General features: G+C 36.4%; 2 protein-coding genes across 8 annotated transcripts in view; one reads left to right on the plus strand and one right to left on the minus strand.

Annotated features, from left to right (window-relative positions):
• Nucleotides 1–4,958, minus strand: part of LOC134258902 (hsc70-interacting protein-like) — a 66,657-nt gene extending 61,699 nt beyond the window's left edge. For all 7 annotated transcript variants that reach the window (XR_009990236.1, XM_062741499.1, XM_062741503.1 and 4 more), the window contains exons 1-7: nucleotides 4,825–4,958; nucleotides 2,848–2,983; nucleotides 2,710–2,758; nucleotides 2,524–2,611; nucleotides 625–762; nucleotides 409–493; nucleotides 193–303 (exon numbers count right to left, since the gene is read on the minus strand). Coding sequence is in view for 6 of the 7 variants with exons in the window: in XM_062741499.1 (XP_062597483.1) it covers nucleotides 193–303; nucleotides 409–493; nucleotides 625–762; nucleotides 2,524–2,611; nucleotides 2,710–2,758; nucleotides 2,848–2,969 (593 nt within the window). In the remaining variant the exon portion in view is untranslated. The remainder of the gene's footprint in view (nucleotides 1–192; nucleotides 304–408; nucleotides 494–624; nucleotides 763–2,523; nucleotides 2,612–2,709; nucleotides 2,759–2,847; nucleotides 2,984–4,824) is intronic.
• A 352-nt stretch (nucleotides 4,959–5,310) lies between these two features.
• Nucleotides 5,311–15,084, plus strand: LOC134258903 (xaa-Pro aminopeptidase 3-like). Its single transcript, XM_062741504.1, has 8 exons — nucleotides 5,311–5,370; nucleotides 9,013–9,115; nucleotides 9,670–10,415; nucleotides 11,986–12,082; nucleotides 12,273–12,407; nucleotides 12,821–13,005; nucleotides 13,254–13,374; nucleotides 14,794–15,084. The coding sequence occupies exons 2-8, from the start codon at nucleotides 9,103–9,105 to the stop codon at nucleotides 15,045–15,047; spliced, it is 1,551 nt and encodes a 516-aa protein (XP_062597488.1). The 5' UTR covers nucleotides 5,311–5,370; nucleotides 9,013–9,102; the 3' UTR covers nucleotides 15,048–15,084.
• Nucleotides 15,085–16,023: the final 939 nt, after the last annotated feature.

The following is a 16,023-nucleotide window of genomic DNA, read 5'->3' on the forward strand; positions in this document are numbered from 1 at the left end:
CCTGGCATACTATACTAACTAGACAGTGATACCTTATATCTCTCTACGAATATGAAACTCTACATCTATCCACTTAACATATGGATTTTAATTGTTTTGAAGGGTAAAGTGATGGACATAATAACAATGGAAAATTTACTTTTGTTACTGATATTAAAGACTTTTTAAACTGAAGCTGTTCTAATAACTTACTGATAGGCTCGCCCCCTCCATTTGTATGGTTGAGCAGAGTCCGGGTTCAACTGAATAGCTTTCGTACAATCATGTATCGCTTTGTTTGGTTTCTTCTGTTTTACAAAAATACTGAAAAATAGTAATAAATACATAAATCAATATACCTTTACAAACTGAAGTAGGCTTTACATGTACTAACATTCCAACATAAAGTATCCATCAATATTGTTTTACCTTGCTCTTTTAGCATACAGCAGAGCAGACTGGGGATTAATTTTGATTGCCTCTGTGAACAACTTTAATGCTTCATCAAAATTCCCTAAATTAAAAAAAAGTAAAGTAGATTTCAGTTTATTATTTCTATAGCAGCATTGACGCAATGTCCATCTACAAAAATATGGTAACAGAGAAAATTATCTTGGTGAAAATATACAAGAATTAGATAAAAACCTTCACTGAAAGCGGCCATTGCCTGTCCTCGCATTTCATTGGCTGAGTCCATCTCCTCCTCGGTAACTTCTTTAGAGTCGTCTCCGTCCTCCGGTAACTCTGTATCCTTGTCTTCTATCACTCCTGTATTATCCAGCTCTGTAATCAAAAACACAGAAATTCCAAATTACTCCTCCTCTCCTTATTCTCAAATTCTTTTCTGATTTTTATCCCTTACATGTATTTAATCTCCCACCACTCCCTCTCTCTGGCTTTGTTGGATAAATCTAATTCCTTGTTTCTCCTACTCTTAGGTTACTCCCTATTCTTGTTCTTTGGCTACTGATATATCTGATATTAATCCTTTCACTAATTTCTGGCTGTGAAAAAAACCCTGATCTCCTGTCTCAAACCTTTTTTTCTCAGTTTCTGCTTATGTTCAAATTTATGTCTTTCACATAAAAAACTATCCTCACTCTCCAAATTTGATACAACAATCTCTGGTTTTGATAGAATCTTAATCCATAATGAAAACCACTCCCTTTACAATTTGTTGACCAAGTCTGTTGTGATTTTTAGTTTTTACCTAAATCCCTTTCCTGGTTTCTGGTAGGATTTATGTCCCTTACCATAATCTCTGTTTCTGATAGAACCTCAGTCCCTTACCTAAATCTCTGGTTCTGATAGGAGTTACATCCCTTACCTAAGTCACTCTCTAGTTCTGATAGGAGTTATGTCCCTTACCTAAGTCACTCTCTTCACTCTCTGGTTCTGACAGGAGTTATGTCCCTTACCTAAATCACTCTCTTCACTCTCTGGTTCTGACAGGAGTTATGTCCCTTACTAAATCACTCTCTTCACTCTCTGGTTCTGATATGAGTTATGTCCCTTACTAAATCACTCTCACTACTCTCTGGTTCTGACAGGAGTTATGTCCCTTACCTAAGTCACTCTCTTGACTCTCTGGTTCTGATAGGAGTTACGTCCCTTACCTAGATCACTCTCATCATTCTCTGCTTCTGACAGGAGTTATGTGCCTTACCTAAATCACTCTCTTCACTCTCTGGTTCTGACAGGAGTTATGTCCCTTACCTAAATCACTCTCTTCACTCTCTGGTTCTGACAGGAGTTATGTCCCTTACCTAAATCACTCTCATTACTCTCTGGTTCTGATAGGAGTTATGTCCCTTACTAAATCACTCTCACTACTCACTTCACTCTCTTCACTCTCTGGTTCTGACAGGAGTTATGTCCCTTACTAAATCACTCTCATTACTCTCTGGTTCTGATATGAGTTATGTCCCTTACTAAATCACTCTCACTACTCTCTGGTTCTGACAGGAGTTATGTCCCTTACCTAAATCACTCTCTTCACTCTCTGGTTCTGACAGGAGATATGTCCCTTACTAAATCACTCTCATTACTCTCTGGTTCTGATATGAGTTATGTCCCTTACTAAATCACTCTCACTACTCTCTGGTTCTGACAGGAGTTATGTCCCTTACCTAAATCACTCTCCCAACTCTCTGGTTCTGACAGGAGATATGTCCCTTACTAAATCACTCTCATTATTCCTTGGTTCTGATATGAGTTATGTCCCTTACTAAATCACACTCATATCTCTCTGGTTCTGATAGGAGTAATGTCCCTTACCTTACTCTCTAGTTCTGACAGGAGTTATGTCCCTCATTAAATCACTCTTATTCCTCTCTGGTTTACATCCCTTACCTAAGTCACTCTCTAGTTCTGATAGGAGTTATGTCCCTTACCTAAGTCACTCTCTTCATTCTCTGCTTCTGACAGGAGTTATGTCCCTTACCTAGATCACTCTCTTCATTCTCTGCTTCTGACAGGAGTTATGTCCCTTACCTAAATCACTCTTATTCACTCTCTGGTTCTGATAGGAGTTACGTCCCTTACCTAGATCACTCTCTTCACTCTCTGGTTCTGGTTCAGGCGCTGGTGCTGGCTCTGGCTTTGTTTCTTGTTTCTCTTCTTCCTTAGGTTGCTAAAATCATTAGAAAATGGATTACAAATGCCACATTAATGAGCAACATTAAGAGCATGTATTGCATATTTGTATTACAACAGACATGATCATTGTACCTTGGGAGTTTCTTCGGGTTCTGTCGGGGGAGGGACAGTGGCACCCATACTGGAATAAAATGTGAATAAAATGACTGGAAAATCTTATTAAAGGTTAGGAATGTGAATCTGCGAGCTTATTGTCTAATTTCAACACACCCTTCCAGCCAATCTTTGAAGAACTTGAGTTCCTTTTGGTGTAAGATGTCTGGGTCCCCCTTACAGAGTTTTACAAACTCCTGAAGAAGTCCAATCTGCTGTAACATTCGTTCAGCACTCATGGCTACAGCTCAATCTGAAAGGGGATACATGGAAAAAGATCAAAATTGACAAAAAAACAAAGATGAATAGAATTTTAAAGACTTTAGAAAGGTTCTCATCAATTATATATATGATGCAGAAAAGTGACATACTGCCAATCCCCGGTAAGTGAGAAAATGTTTACAAAATAACATTAAAAAATATATGTACAATTCTTCTGTATTTTGCATTTTGATAGGCTAATCGACTGACGTTTGAAGCAGTTAAACCAGCTTAATTAAAAATGAGAAAGGGAAAACACAACTCTTAATGACACATTTCATATGATACAGCACAACAAAATCAACAAAAACATCAAACAATGAGCATAAATTGCATCAGAATGGTAATTATCATCTTCTCTTTTATTTTTTGCAACCGTTAACTTTACCCTGATTTCACAGTCACGAATATCTGTTTTACTGGCTTCACTCAGCAAACATTTAATCAGCATCAACAGTTGCAAATAACCATTGAAAAGAGTTATTCCTTAATTTAGGATATTAATTATGGACTGTGCTCTGAAGATTTCCTCATGCAAATTAAGGTTAAAAGGGGGTCTTGAATAAGCATGATCAGGCGCGTAGCTGCCTATACGCAAGTACGCAAGTGCGTACACATCATTTTCCAAAAAAAAAAGAAGAAAGAAAGAGAAATGAAAAAAAGAAGGAGAGGGGAAAAAGAGGCACTATCTGTGTTTCAAATTATTTTGCGTCTTATTGTTTCGATTCAAATTTTGTTCAGCATGTCTGTACAGTCAAATTCAATGTCTTTTATAAAATCAATTGCAAAAACATCTTTAAACATTCTTGGGGAAGAAAATATTGTTGAACCAAAATGCTCAACTGTTAATCCGCGTAATCCTGATTATCCGGGAAAATATTTGATGAAGAGACATTGATCAAAAGAAAAAGTTACAAGGGTCTAGGGCGACTATACAAGATTTTCAATTTCCGTTGAGGTAATGAATAAATGTCGTTAAACGAAAAATGGTAAAGTTTAAATTATGGTGAACAAAGTAAATAAATTAATAATAATATAGCTTCTTTTAATGATGTTACCAATTTATAGAATTATGTTATTCAAACATTCTCAAATTGTTTCAGCTATCAAATATAAAGGTAATCAAAAGACACCCCCGCCCAAGTTTATATTTTGAAATATAATTTAAACTCCAATGATAGCAATATTAAATTTACTACTCTGTTTTATCTTGTTACACTTGAAAACTTTTTTTCCAATGCCAATATATCCGTAAATTAATTTGATAAAATTATCGTTCTCTTCCTGAAGTATCCATAGAAGCATTATTACTTAGCTAAGTGTTTGCTCGAGAAAAGTGATATTATCGTGTTTTCTTTTACGGGAAAATGACTGACAAATTTCGTAAAATCCAGGAGCTTCCGGGGGCTTCGCCCCCTGGGCCCCCACCAGGGCTTCGCTCTGGACCCACTGGGGGCCTCAGGGCGAAGCCCTGACCCCCGACCGTTTTCTGCGTACACTTCATTTCCATGCTGGCTACGCGCCTGATGATCAAAACTAACACAACATGTATAATATATTATCAATTATTTAAATTATAACCTTAAATGGAACCATAAAACATGAGTATGATAACTAAAGGGTATTTTAAAAAATTGAATGTCAAGCTTTTTTACGCAATTAAAAAAGCAGTACCGTTTACTTTCACAAAACAAGACAAGTACATAGACCTGGTGGAAAATGAAAGTAAAACTTATCTTCCACGTGCCTACCGCTCCAAAATACGATATATGCCAATTGAATAGAAGACAAAAAATAATGCATATATTTCTAAAGCTACAGATAAAGACTTACCTTAAAAACACCAATACAAAAAACAAAGTTAGGCACGCGTTCAGCGTTGCAGAAATTTCCAGATTTTTTTAATGGAAACCAAAAGAGACAGAAAAATATGCCTATTAATATGTTTAGATGGCACATATAATTTGTTATAATTTTTGTGGATTTTTAACAAATTCATAACGTAATGCACGATTCCATTAGTTTCCATGATTGAAGTACTAAGATTAAAAAAGCTTTGTTATTTTTTTTCAATAAAAAAATATTGCTTTTCGTCCTAACGTTTCACCATACTTTCTCAATAAAACGGTGCCTTAATTTTCGCTTCCTAAAGGATTCACTCTCTTTCGCTGCGGTGGAAATTCATTATTGAATCCCTCATATATAAATATGCATATTTTGAAAGTTTGAAACAAATTTGTATGATTAAAGCTGGTTATCTGAAATATTTTTTACATGAAATGTGTTAATTTTTTTGGTTTGAAATAAAAGATCCCCCTAGTGTAGAATTCACTAGCAACCGTTTTCAAAAACCTTGACATGTGATGTGAAAGTAGCATGGTAAGTAATTAAAATATCCTATAAAGCTGAATTGTGAATTAAAAAGTAAACCTGAGTTTGAATTTCAGTGTCCATCAAAGACCGACTGAACTATTTTGCACGATACTGTTATTATTAAATTGATTTGGAGGAAATTCGGATGTGTAACTTTAGAGATCTAACGTTAGGCTATAAAAATACAGATTTAACAGAGTTGCAGGTTCACTCAGTCAAATAGTGCATTTTATGTGGTAGTTTTATAACCATGGTATGACCCCTATTTATTCATTGATAATAAGATTTTAGGCTAATTGTATTCGGCGCGTCGGCGCGCTAGCGCGTCCATCTCATCCCAATATCACAAAAGTATTTTCTCCCTGCATTAAAACACTCAAATGACAGCGATTTTCTTTACAATTTAAGACTTATATTCAAATTGACAGCCCGACTCCGATTGTATTTCTTTGTTAGGTGGATCCAGAAAAATTTACCTAGGAGGTGGTGGCTCAAATCGCAAGGGGAAGAGGTCTGGGGCATAGCTTAAGTAACTGTATTATGTCAGTGTAAATAAATTTGAATTTTCCAGGGATCCGAATCCCCTTTGATTCATGCATGCCTTACCACAATTTGTGCAAGAGTAATCCAAAATTTCTCTCTCTCTCTCTCTCTTGTATATATATATTATAGGGATGTGCGATTTTATTGGTGTACTGGTATATCGCGATTTTTTGTTGCTTGATACGTATCATGATACGGAGACCTAAATACCGGGGGGGGGGGGGGAGGCTTACACAGATAGTAAAAATTTATATAGCACATCGGCCTGGGAACTGGGGGGGGGGCTTACACAGATAGACATCGTATTAAACATTGGGCGTAGGTTTAGCCCCCATGTACTTTCAACAGACACGTTGCAGTGCAGTCGATGAAGGGTACAATGTAAGTGGTAGTGTTTGAAAGAACAAAAATTGATAATGAAAGAAGTTCGATCCCCCCCCCTACGAAATAGGATTTTTGTGTTTGGACTATATAGATACATTTTTTCTTTTTCTTTTTTTTTTTTTCACCCCCACCCTTTCAATTTGCTTCCAACGCCAATGTAAAAATTACAGTTTACCAGTATATATTACGTTGTGACCCTAGAGTTTAAACTCCTTTTTAAAGACTTGATTTTCACGGCTATAAGCTGCCATACATTGGTATCAGTGTTTTAATAAAAAATATTCCTTGTTACGTTTTAAAATAATAATACATGTACTACTAAGAATTAACTTGTCTTTATTAAAGGTCTGCGGATGGGGAGAAACTTTAGTTACAGATATGACTTTGCTATTAATAGCCCTGTTAAACAAACTTTTAGTCAGAAAAATACCTTATTAATTTATTGAAAAAAAAATGAACCTTTTTGGCATATCATTCTAAGGTTATGGTGAGATCAAAACAAAACTTACCTTTTTGACTCTGTATAATTGTGTCATTTTCTTTTTTATTTAATTCTAACAAACTTCTTTATGGAGCATAAATGAACATAACTTGAAAAAGTTGTGAAGAAAGTGTGAAACATTAAATTTTATTGAAACCATTAAAATCAACACCTATCAGTACTTTCAGTACTTTGATTAGTAGAGGATATTGAGCCCGATGCTGTATAAGCGATAAATTTTATGAACAAAATTTTTTGTGCAAGTGCGCCGACGCGCCGAATACAATTAGCCAGTTTTTAAACGTTTACAACACAAATCTATGGCAAAATGAAAGTAGAAAAATTCCAAAGGACTAGAGTAGGCAAGACCAGTTTTAAAAACAATAGCCTAGCAATAAGCATTTTACAAATGCAATGATGAAAGATTGTATTTACAAACAATTTTAACGGAGAATTTTTTATAATTTAATAAATGCTAATTAACTTTTGAATGAGCTTGATAAAATCTTGGTAACATCAGCTTATCTGTCAGTAGCCTGTCCAAGTTTTAAAAGAGGATATTTACTCAAAGAGTATATTCTCATATATTGAATAAGTTTGGATAGGTATGTGGCGGTCAGCCGGGTTCCATCACCGGTGGCCAGATAGCTCAGTTGGTAGAGCACCTGACCGGAGTTTCAGGGGGCCCGGGTTCGAATCCCAGTCTGGTCCGCTACATTTTCTCCTCTCCCATTACATTTGGTGCCGTGTCATGCCCTGGAATTGACAGGTGTGAGACCTGCCAGGGATGAGCCTGGGTTGGGGTTTTTGGAGGGCCAAAGACCTTTAAGGAGGGAGGAATGTGGCGGTCAGCCAAGTTCGATCGCCAGTGGCCAGATAGCTCAGTTGGTAGAGCACCTGACCGGAGTTTCAGGGGGCCTGGGTTCGAATTCCGGTCTGGTCCGCTGCATTTTCTCCCCTCCCGTTACATTTGGTGCCATGCCATGCCATGGAATTCACAGGTGAAAGACCTGCCAGGGATGAGCCTGGGTTGGGGTCTTTGGAGGGCCAAAGACCTTTAAGGAGGGAGGAATGTGGCGGTCAGCCGAGTTCGATCGCCGGTGGCCAGATAGCTCAGTTGGTAGAGCACCTGACCGGAGTTTCAGGGGGCCGGGTTTGAATCCCGGTCTGGTCCGCTGCATTTTCTCCTCTCCCATTACAGGTATAAATATGAATGCAGGTGATCAGGAATCTGATATTTTAGTTACAGAAATTCCCCTGATTAATCAAATTTATTATATGATTGAATAATTTCCAACTCTCTGATTGGCTGAGATCCAACTATGTTAGAAAAATACTATGTTGTATTGACCTGCACGTGACGTTCCAGGTCAATACAAGGATTTATTACCTCCACATTGATCTAAAAATAGATTTGGAAATTCCAAATTGATGCAAATTGTTTTGGAAAGCTATTTATATGACTATGATTTTTTTTTATGTCAGCAAAACATAAGCAAATATATATTTAAGGGTGAGGGTGGTAACAGGGGATGCAGCCCCCCAACACTTTTACTGAACAACAATTTTTTGGCATTCAGTTTTCCCAGTTATACTCCTTCCTTTCAAAATTTATCCTATATAAAGGACTGATTTTATATATTTTTTCATGGCAACTAAAATTGATAAAAGACATGCATTTCAAATTGATAGGACTGGTAAGGTTTATTCACATTTTAATTCTGCTTGCTTCTCTCTTGTATTTGGCTAGGACTTAATTAAATGCAAACAAGTAGTGAGCTGTATCATTTTATTAGTGAATCATATAATAAAACAATTATTGCTGTTTTTTTCGGTCAATACAATGATTTAGCTATCTTCGAAGTACAATATTCACCTCGCCCTTAGGGCTCGGTGAATATTATACTCCTCAGATGGCTAAATCATTGTATTGACCTCAAAAACAGCAATAATTGTATAATATAACATTCAAAATATATTTATTCATAATTATTCTGGAAATGCCCCCCAGATTTTATGTAGTTAACTAAAATAAATTGTCAAATCTATTATTAGATATCTCTATAGTTACTAATAAAACTGAATTGTATATGAATTAAGACCCATCTGTGTTTTACCATGTTTACTGTACATTGTAATATTTTTGTGTATCTTTCATAATTTATTAATTAAGCTCATCAGGTATGAGTGTGAACTACAGTAAATAACCGTAGTTTATATTTGTTTATTTAATCTTGCAGAACACCACTGTCATGGAAGTAATATAGTGTAGAGGAATGATTGAAGTTGGTTCCCACTGACAAGAAGTTGCTGCAATATTTATATACAGAATGGGCTCACTAAGTAAGACTTTTAAAGGCTTAATACAACAAACAAAAAAGGTAGATTTAATTCATTAAGTTAAATAAAAATTGAAATCTTTGTCCAAGCCATGAGTTTTATAAGGTCTGTACCCAGTTACCGTGGAGCTATGCAGATGAGAGCCATTATTGATTGAGTCCCTTAGATGGGGCCCAGTCCTTCACAGGTTTACCCCCAGGGTAAGCAGGTACCCAGTGCAGCTGGAAGGACTGAGACAAAGCAGATTAAATGCCTTGTCTAAGGACAAAACACAACATCAGTTGCCTACAGCAGGACTTAAACAAAAGAACCTTTGAGTCACTTGCTAAACTCTTAAGACAGCTGGGCCTTGTTCTCTAGTTTTAATACAGTTTATATGTAAATGAAATTCCCTCTCTTAGTCTATTTAAAATGAACACACATTAGCTATGTTGATATTTATCCTGTTCACATTAAACTTTTTTGTAATAACTCGTAAGTTTTCTGATGGATTGTTTACCTGTATCCTTTCATTATTTTGTGACAGCTAGAGCAGTTTTATTTTTCTTTTTGTGCAGGGAGATGTCATTTGATTTCCAATTTTCTAACTCAACAAAGACGATCAATGAGCGGTTTCTTGTCGGCAAAACTTCAGGAAGTTCCCGAGAAGTCACTAGGCATCACAGTGGAGGAATACAGAAGGAGGCGTCGTAACCTGATACAGCTGTGTGTGGACACTGAACACATGAAGAGTAGCCGTAGTCACCTCGTCTGTGTGCCTGCTGCTCCGCGCGCGTTCTACAGTGACAGGATCATGTATCCTTTCAGACAGAATACAGAATTCAACTATCTCTGTGGGTACCAGGAGGCCAACTGTGTGTTATTTATGTTCACTGAGCAGGGAAAAGGGGCGGAGAACTTTAAGTCTATCCTGTTTGTTCCTCAGCGTTTCCAGTTTGATGAGATCTGGGATGGAAAGTTTGAAGGTTTTGACTCTATCGTAGAGTCAACAGGAGTTAACGAAGCTAGGTTCACTAAAGACATTGCCAGCTTCTTATCCCAGTATGTGAAAGATAACAGTAAATTTACTCTGTGGTACAATTATCAAAAAACTGCCAACCCCGACATCCATAGATCTGTCATGGCGGATTTCATGCGACAGGGGAAGTATAAAAAGCTAGAAAATTACGACTACTATGTCCAGTCACTCCGAGTTGTCAAATCAGCGGCGGAAATCGCACTCATGAAAAAGAGCATGGAAATTACAGAAGAAGCATTTAAATCTGTACATCACATGATTGATGAATGGAAATCAGCCAGTCGGGTAAGTTGAATTGTGATGTATCTGTTTTGTTTGTTTTGTATTATTGATCGTTTTGTTGTTTTCCTTTATTTTGGTATAAACATGATAAATGTAACACATGCTGTTCATGTAGATTTAACCTTGTAATGTGGAGTAGAATATAAGAACTACCGTATAAGTGGAAATTTTAGCGAGACGCACATTTGGCCATTCCTACCTAAAATCTGGTATTTAATTTTTAGCGAGAAGTAATTTTAGTGATTTTAAAATGCTAACTGAAGAAGCTATTACAAATTATATGCAATTAATTTTTAGCGATATTCAATTTTAGCGATGTCAGCACTCTCGCTAATAATGCCAAAATTAAATCCTCGCCAAAAATTCTACTTATATGGTATTAATTGTGTAGTTTAGAAGTCATCATTGCTCATTTCATTTAAATATAATGGGTTCTGAATTTCATTTCTTTTTAGCTCACCTGAGCCGAAGGCTCAAGTGAGCTTTTCTGATCACATTGATAATTGTCGTGTCCGTTTAAAAAGTTAAACTTTTCACATTTTCATTTAAAGAACCACTGGGCCAATTTCTGACCAAACTTGGTACAAAGCATCCTTGGGTGAAACAAAATCTGAATTTAAATTGTTAAAATTCAGGGACATATCCCCTCGCAAGGGGAGATAATCAAGAAAAGACAAAAATAGGGTGGGGTCATTAAAAAATCTTCTTCCCAAGAACCACTGGGTATACAGAAAATGAAACTTATGTTAAGCATCCTGGGGTAGTGTGATTTTAAATTGTTCAAATATATAATATCCGGGGATTGGGCGGGGCCACAATGGGGAATCAAAATTTTACATAAAAATAAATAGGAAAAATCTTTAAAAATCTTCTTCTCAAGAACCACTAAGCCAGAAAAGCTGAAACTTATGTGGAAGCATTCTGGGGTAGTGTAGATTCTAAATTGTTCAAATCATGACCCCCGAGGATTGGGAGGGGCCTCAATGGGGAATCAAAGTTTTACATAGAAATATATAGGAAACATCTTTGAAAATCTTCTTTCAAGAACCACTGGGCCAGAAAAGCTGAAACTTATGTGGAAGCATCCTGGGGTAGTGTAGATTCAAATTGTTGACATCACCCCGAGTTCTAAATTGGGCGGGGCCAGGTAAATGGGGAATCAAAGTTTTACATAGAAATATATAGGAAACATCTTTGAAAATCTTCTTCTCAAGAACCACTGGGCCAGAAAAGCTGAAACTTATGTGGAACATCCTGGGGTAGTGTAGATTTAACATTGTTCAAATCATAACCCCCGGGGATTGGGCGGGGCCACAATGGGGAATCAAAGTTTTACGTAGAAATATATAGGAAAAATCTTTGAAAATCTTCTTAATAACAACTGGGCCAGAAAAGTTGAAACTTATATGGAAGCATCCTGGGGTAGTGTAGATTTCAAATTGTCTAAATTATGATCAGTGGGGTAGGGTGGGGTCACAATATGTATTACAAGGGGTAAATCTAGTAAAGTACAGAATTGTCAAAGCTTCTCAGGTGAGCGATGTGGCCCATGGGCCTCTTGTTTTTATTTTAGAAGAAACAAAATCTGTTTGAATATGAAATTCAGGCAGTGATGGAGTACACCTGTCAGTTAAATGGAGGCCGCCTAGCTTACATCCCTGTGGTGGCAGGTATACAGATAAATAAATCCACTATAAGTTAAAATCATAGTACAGTGATTTTGTGTATTCAAATATATAATATCCAAAGTAAGTGCAGTGTATCAAAATTATACAGTGACATATAAAATTTGAAGGCTCCCACTTAGATATATATTTGATTATTGATAGATATTTATATTCAGTTTGTATTCTTGTTAAGGGGGTAACAGAGGAAACACAATTCACTATGTCCAGAACAACAATAAAGTTAAACCTGAGGAGCTACTGCTGATAGACGCTGGCTGTGAATTCAAAGGGTACACCACTGACATCACTAGAGTTCTAAACATCTCAGGTAAATGAAGACATCACTAGAGTTCTAAACATCTCAGGTAAATGAAAGCATCACTAAAGTTCTAAACATCTCAGGTAAATGAAGACATCACTAGAGTTATAAACATCTCAGGTAAATGCATGCATCACTAGAGTTCTAAACATCTCAGGTAAATGCATGCATCACTAGAGTTCTAAACATCTCAGGTAAATGAAGACATCACTAGAGTTCTAAACATCTCAGGTAAATGCATGCATCACTAGAGTCCACAACATTTCAAATACACATTGACAGATCAGTCTACGGAGAAAATCAGATTCATTACAAGAACTTCTTTGTCTTTACATTAGCAACAAAGACCTTCCTTGGCCTCAGTTACTGTAGTGGGTAGCTTTCCAAGAGAGTGACTGTAACATTCTGTTTCCTCTCTGCAGACCTAACTTTTGAACAAGAAACCATCATAGGTGTTGTACAGCTGATTCAGGATACCTGTATTAAGATGTGCACACCAGAGTATAGCATTAACGACATCTACAGGAAAATGATGAAGATTGTCGGTGAATATGTCCAAGTACTGGGACCGATGGACTTAGCAGTGAAGGGAAAACCACTTCTTGAGGTATTCTAACATTAATTTAATAAAATTATCTTTCAAATTTTGTATCAAGTTTCTGCTTGTTGTGTTGAATCAATAAATGAAAATCTGTATCAGGCTCAAAATCTAAGAAAATATCAGTACATTATTTTTTATGTCATTTTTTCGAAACAATATTAAACTGGGTCAGAACTTTTGAAGTAAACAAGAAAGCTGGTAAATATCAAGTTTTGTAATAAATAATAATGTGTTTGTTTCTTATATTGATTTAGGGAGCAAATAAATTCTGTCCGCACCAGGTCGGCCACTATTTAGGAATGGATTTACATGATACACCACTCATATCTAAAGACATGAAACTACAGCCAGGAACTATCCTGACCATAGAACCAGGTAGGTTGATACACCACTCATATCTAAGTTACAACCAGGAACTATCCTGAACAATGAACATAGAACCTGGTAGGTTGATACACCACTCATATCTAAGGACATGAAACCACAGCCAGAAACTATCCTGACTATTGAATCAGGTAGGTTGATACACCACTCATGTCTAAGTTACAGCCAGGAACTATCCTGACAATAGAACCAGGTAGGTTGATACACCACTCATATCTAAGGACATGAAACCACAGCCAGGAACTATCCTGACAATAGAACCAGGTAGGTTGATACACCACTCATATCTAAGTTACAGCCAGGAACTATCCTGACCATAGAACCAGGTAGGTTGATACACCACTCATATCTAAGGACATGAAACCACAGCCAGGAACTATCCTGACAATAGAACTAGGTAGGTTGATACACCACTCATATCTAAGTTACAGCCAGGAACTATCCTGACCATAGAAGCACTGAAGCAGGTAGGTTGATACACCACTCATATCTAAGTTACAGCCAGGAACTATCCTGACTACAGAACCAGATAGGTTGATACACCACTCATGTCTAAGTTACAGCCAGGAACTATCCTGACCATAGAACCAGGTAGGTTGATACACCACTCATATCTAAGTTACAACCAGGAACTATCCTGACCATAGAACCAGGTAGGTTGATACACCACTCATATCTAAAGACATGAAGTTACAGCCAGGAACTATCCTGACAATAGAACCAGGTAGGTTGATACACCACTCATATCTAAGTTACAGCCAGGAACTATCCTGACTATAGAAGCAGGTTGGTTGATACACCACTCATATCTAAAGACATCAGTTACAGCCAGGAACATCCTGACTATTGAACCAGGTAGGTTGATACACCGCTCATATCTAAGTTACAGCCAGGGACTATCCTGACAATAGAATCAAATAGGTTGATACACCACTCATATCTCTAAGTTACAGCCAGGAACTATCCTGACTATAGAACCAGGTAGGTTGATACACCACTCATATCTAAGGACATGAAGTTACAGCCAGGAACTATCCTGACCATAGAACCAGGTAGGTTGATACACCACTCATATCTAAGTTACAGCTAGGGACTATCCTGACCATAGAACCAGGCAGGTTGAAGAAAAACCTTATCAAGAATATCTTAACTCTGAAACCAGGTTGGTTTAGGACTCTCATTTTACTACATTGTATTAGTGATTCTAAGTTGCTAATTTTAGATCCTATCTACCTAAAAATCAAAGTTCAAATAAATAAGAGAGTTGAAATTTCAAAAAAAGGTTCCACTCAATAAAGAGGAATATGAAATTCTTGAAAAAATGTTTAGTAACCAATATGAAAATTTACCAATCAGATTTATACATTAAAGTAATCATGAAAGGTAATGGTTCTTTTTATAATATTGCAGGATTATATTTACGACCAGAGTATGTACCAGATAAGCTGTCCCAGTTTCGTGGAATAGCTGTGAGACTAGAAGAAAATATATTAGTGACAAAAGATGGACCAGTCAATTTATCTCAGAATGTGTCCCCTCGAGATCGGGCCCCACTGGCTTGTGATACAGAAAACAATGACGCTAGTAAAATCATCGAACAGTTACCACAAAATATGTTATTCCAGGGGATTATACCTTATCTTTTGAATTATGTAAAAAATTAAATACTTAAATGTAGAACAATTTGTTTGTTCCTTTAATTATACTGATTTCATTCTGTATTCCTTTAATTATACTTATTTCATTATCTCAAATGTTATACTACAAAACTATAAAATACCTTTAGATGTTCATACTTAAGGAATAACTGTCTATTTTTTTTATTTCATGTGATCAATCAATTGGCTTGTGTGATATGCATAAAATTACCTCACAAGTTAATCGATTGATCATCATCATGAAATAAAAAATCTAACGGTTATTCTTATATTTACATTCTCTTGATTCTGCAAATCCACATGCTACAGGCCCCATTTCTGTCTCTATTTGTACATTTCCTATTTGTAATTTTATCTTGGACAAAGACATTGGAAATGTAAAAAAATATATGGATATAAAAGTCAACGAGGTGAAGATGAGCTCATGCCAAACCTCCTGCATTCGGCGTGAGTGTCGGCATCACAATAAAATTTTGAGGAGCAAGTTCATCCAGAAACTTCTGTTGTACAAGGTGTCAACTTGGAACCAGATCTTCACTTCACGAATTCTTACCACTGGGCCAAGGTTGCCAATCAATTTTAATCAATCGATTGCCCTTTCTCTATTAATGAAATCTGGGGGGTTTAACTTTTCAATTTTCAAAATCTTAAAAACTTTGGCCAAGAAAAAAAATAGCTGCAAAGTATTGGTCATCTCTCAAAATGTTCACAGGAATTTGGTAACAGTGATATCGATAGTATCTGAAGACTGACTACAATCATGTTTCCTACAATTGATTTGTACATATTATGTAGTGGAACATTGATTGGGCAGCAAGCATTGTCTGTATAAGCCCTCCAAACTGCATGTGCATGTTATTCAATTGAAAAGATGAATCCACATTTGGTTTTTATTTTTTATTGGTTGTTTTCAAATGAATATATACTGTAAACTTCATCTTGATACATTTAAATCTGAGGGCATTTTATATAAACATTATTT

Source organism: Saccostrea cucullata, unplaced genomic scaffold (genome assembly GCF_032062105.1).
Source record: "Saccostrea cucullata isolate Sc308-1 unplaced genomic scaffold, CSIRO_AGI_Scuc_v1 ctg2680, whole genome shotgun sequence".
Classification (NCBI taxonomy): domain Eukaryota; kingdom Metazoa; phylum Mollusca; class Bivalvia; order Ostreida; family Ostreidae; genus Saccostrea; species Saccostrea cuccullata.

Coding starts and splice junctions, on each gene's coding strand:
- LOC134258903 (XM_062741504.1), top strand. Junction 12,408..12,820: donor TAGAGTTCTAAACATCTCAG/GTAAATGAAGAC, acceptor TCCTCTCTGCAG/ACCTAACTTTTGAACAAGAA. Junction 13,375..14,793: donor TATCCTGACCATAGAACCAG/GTAGGTTGATAC, acceptor ATAATATTGCAG/GATTATATTTACGACCAGAG.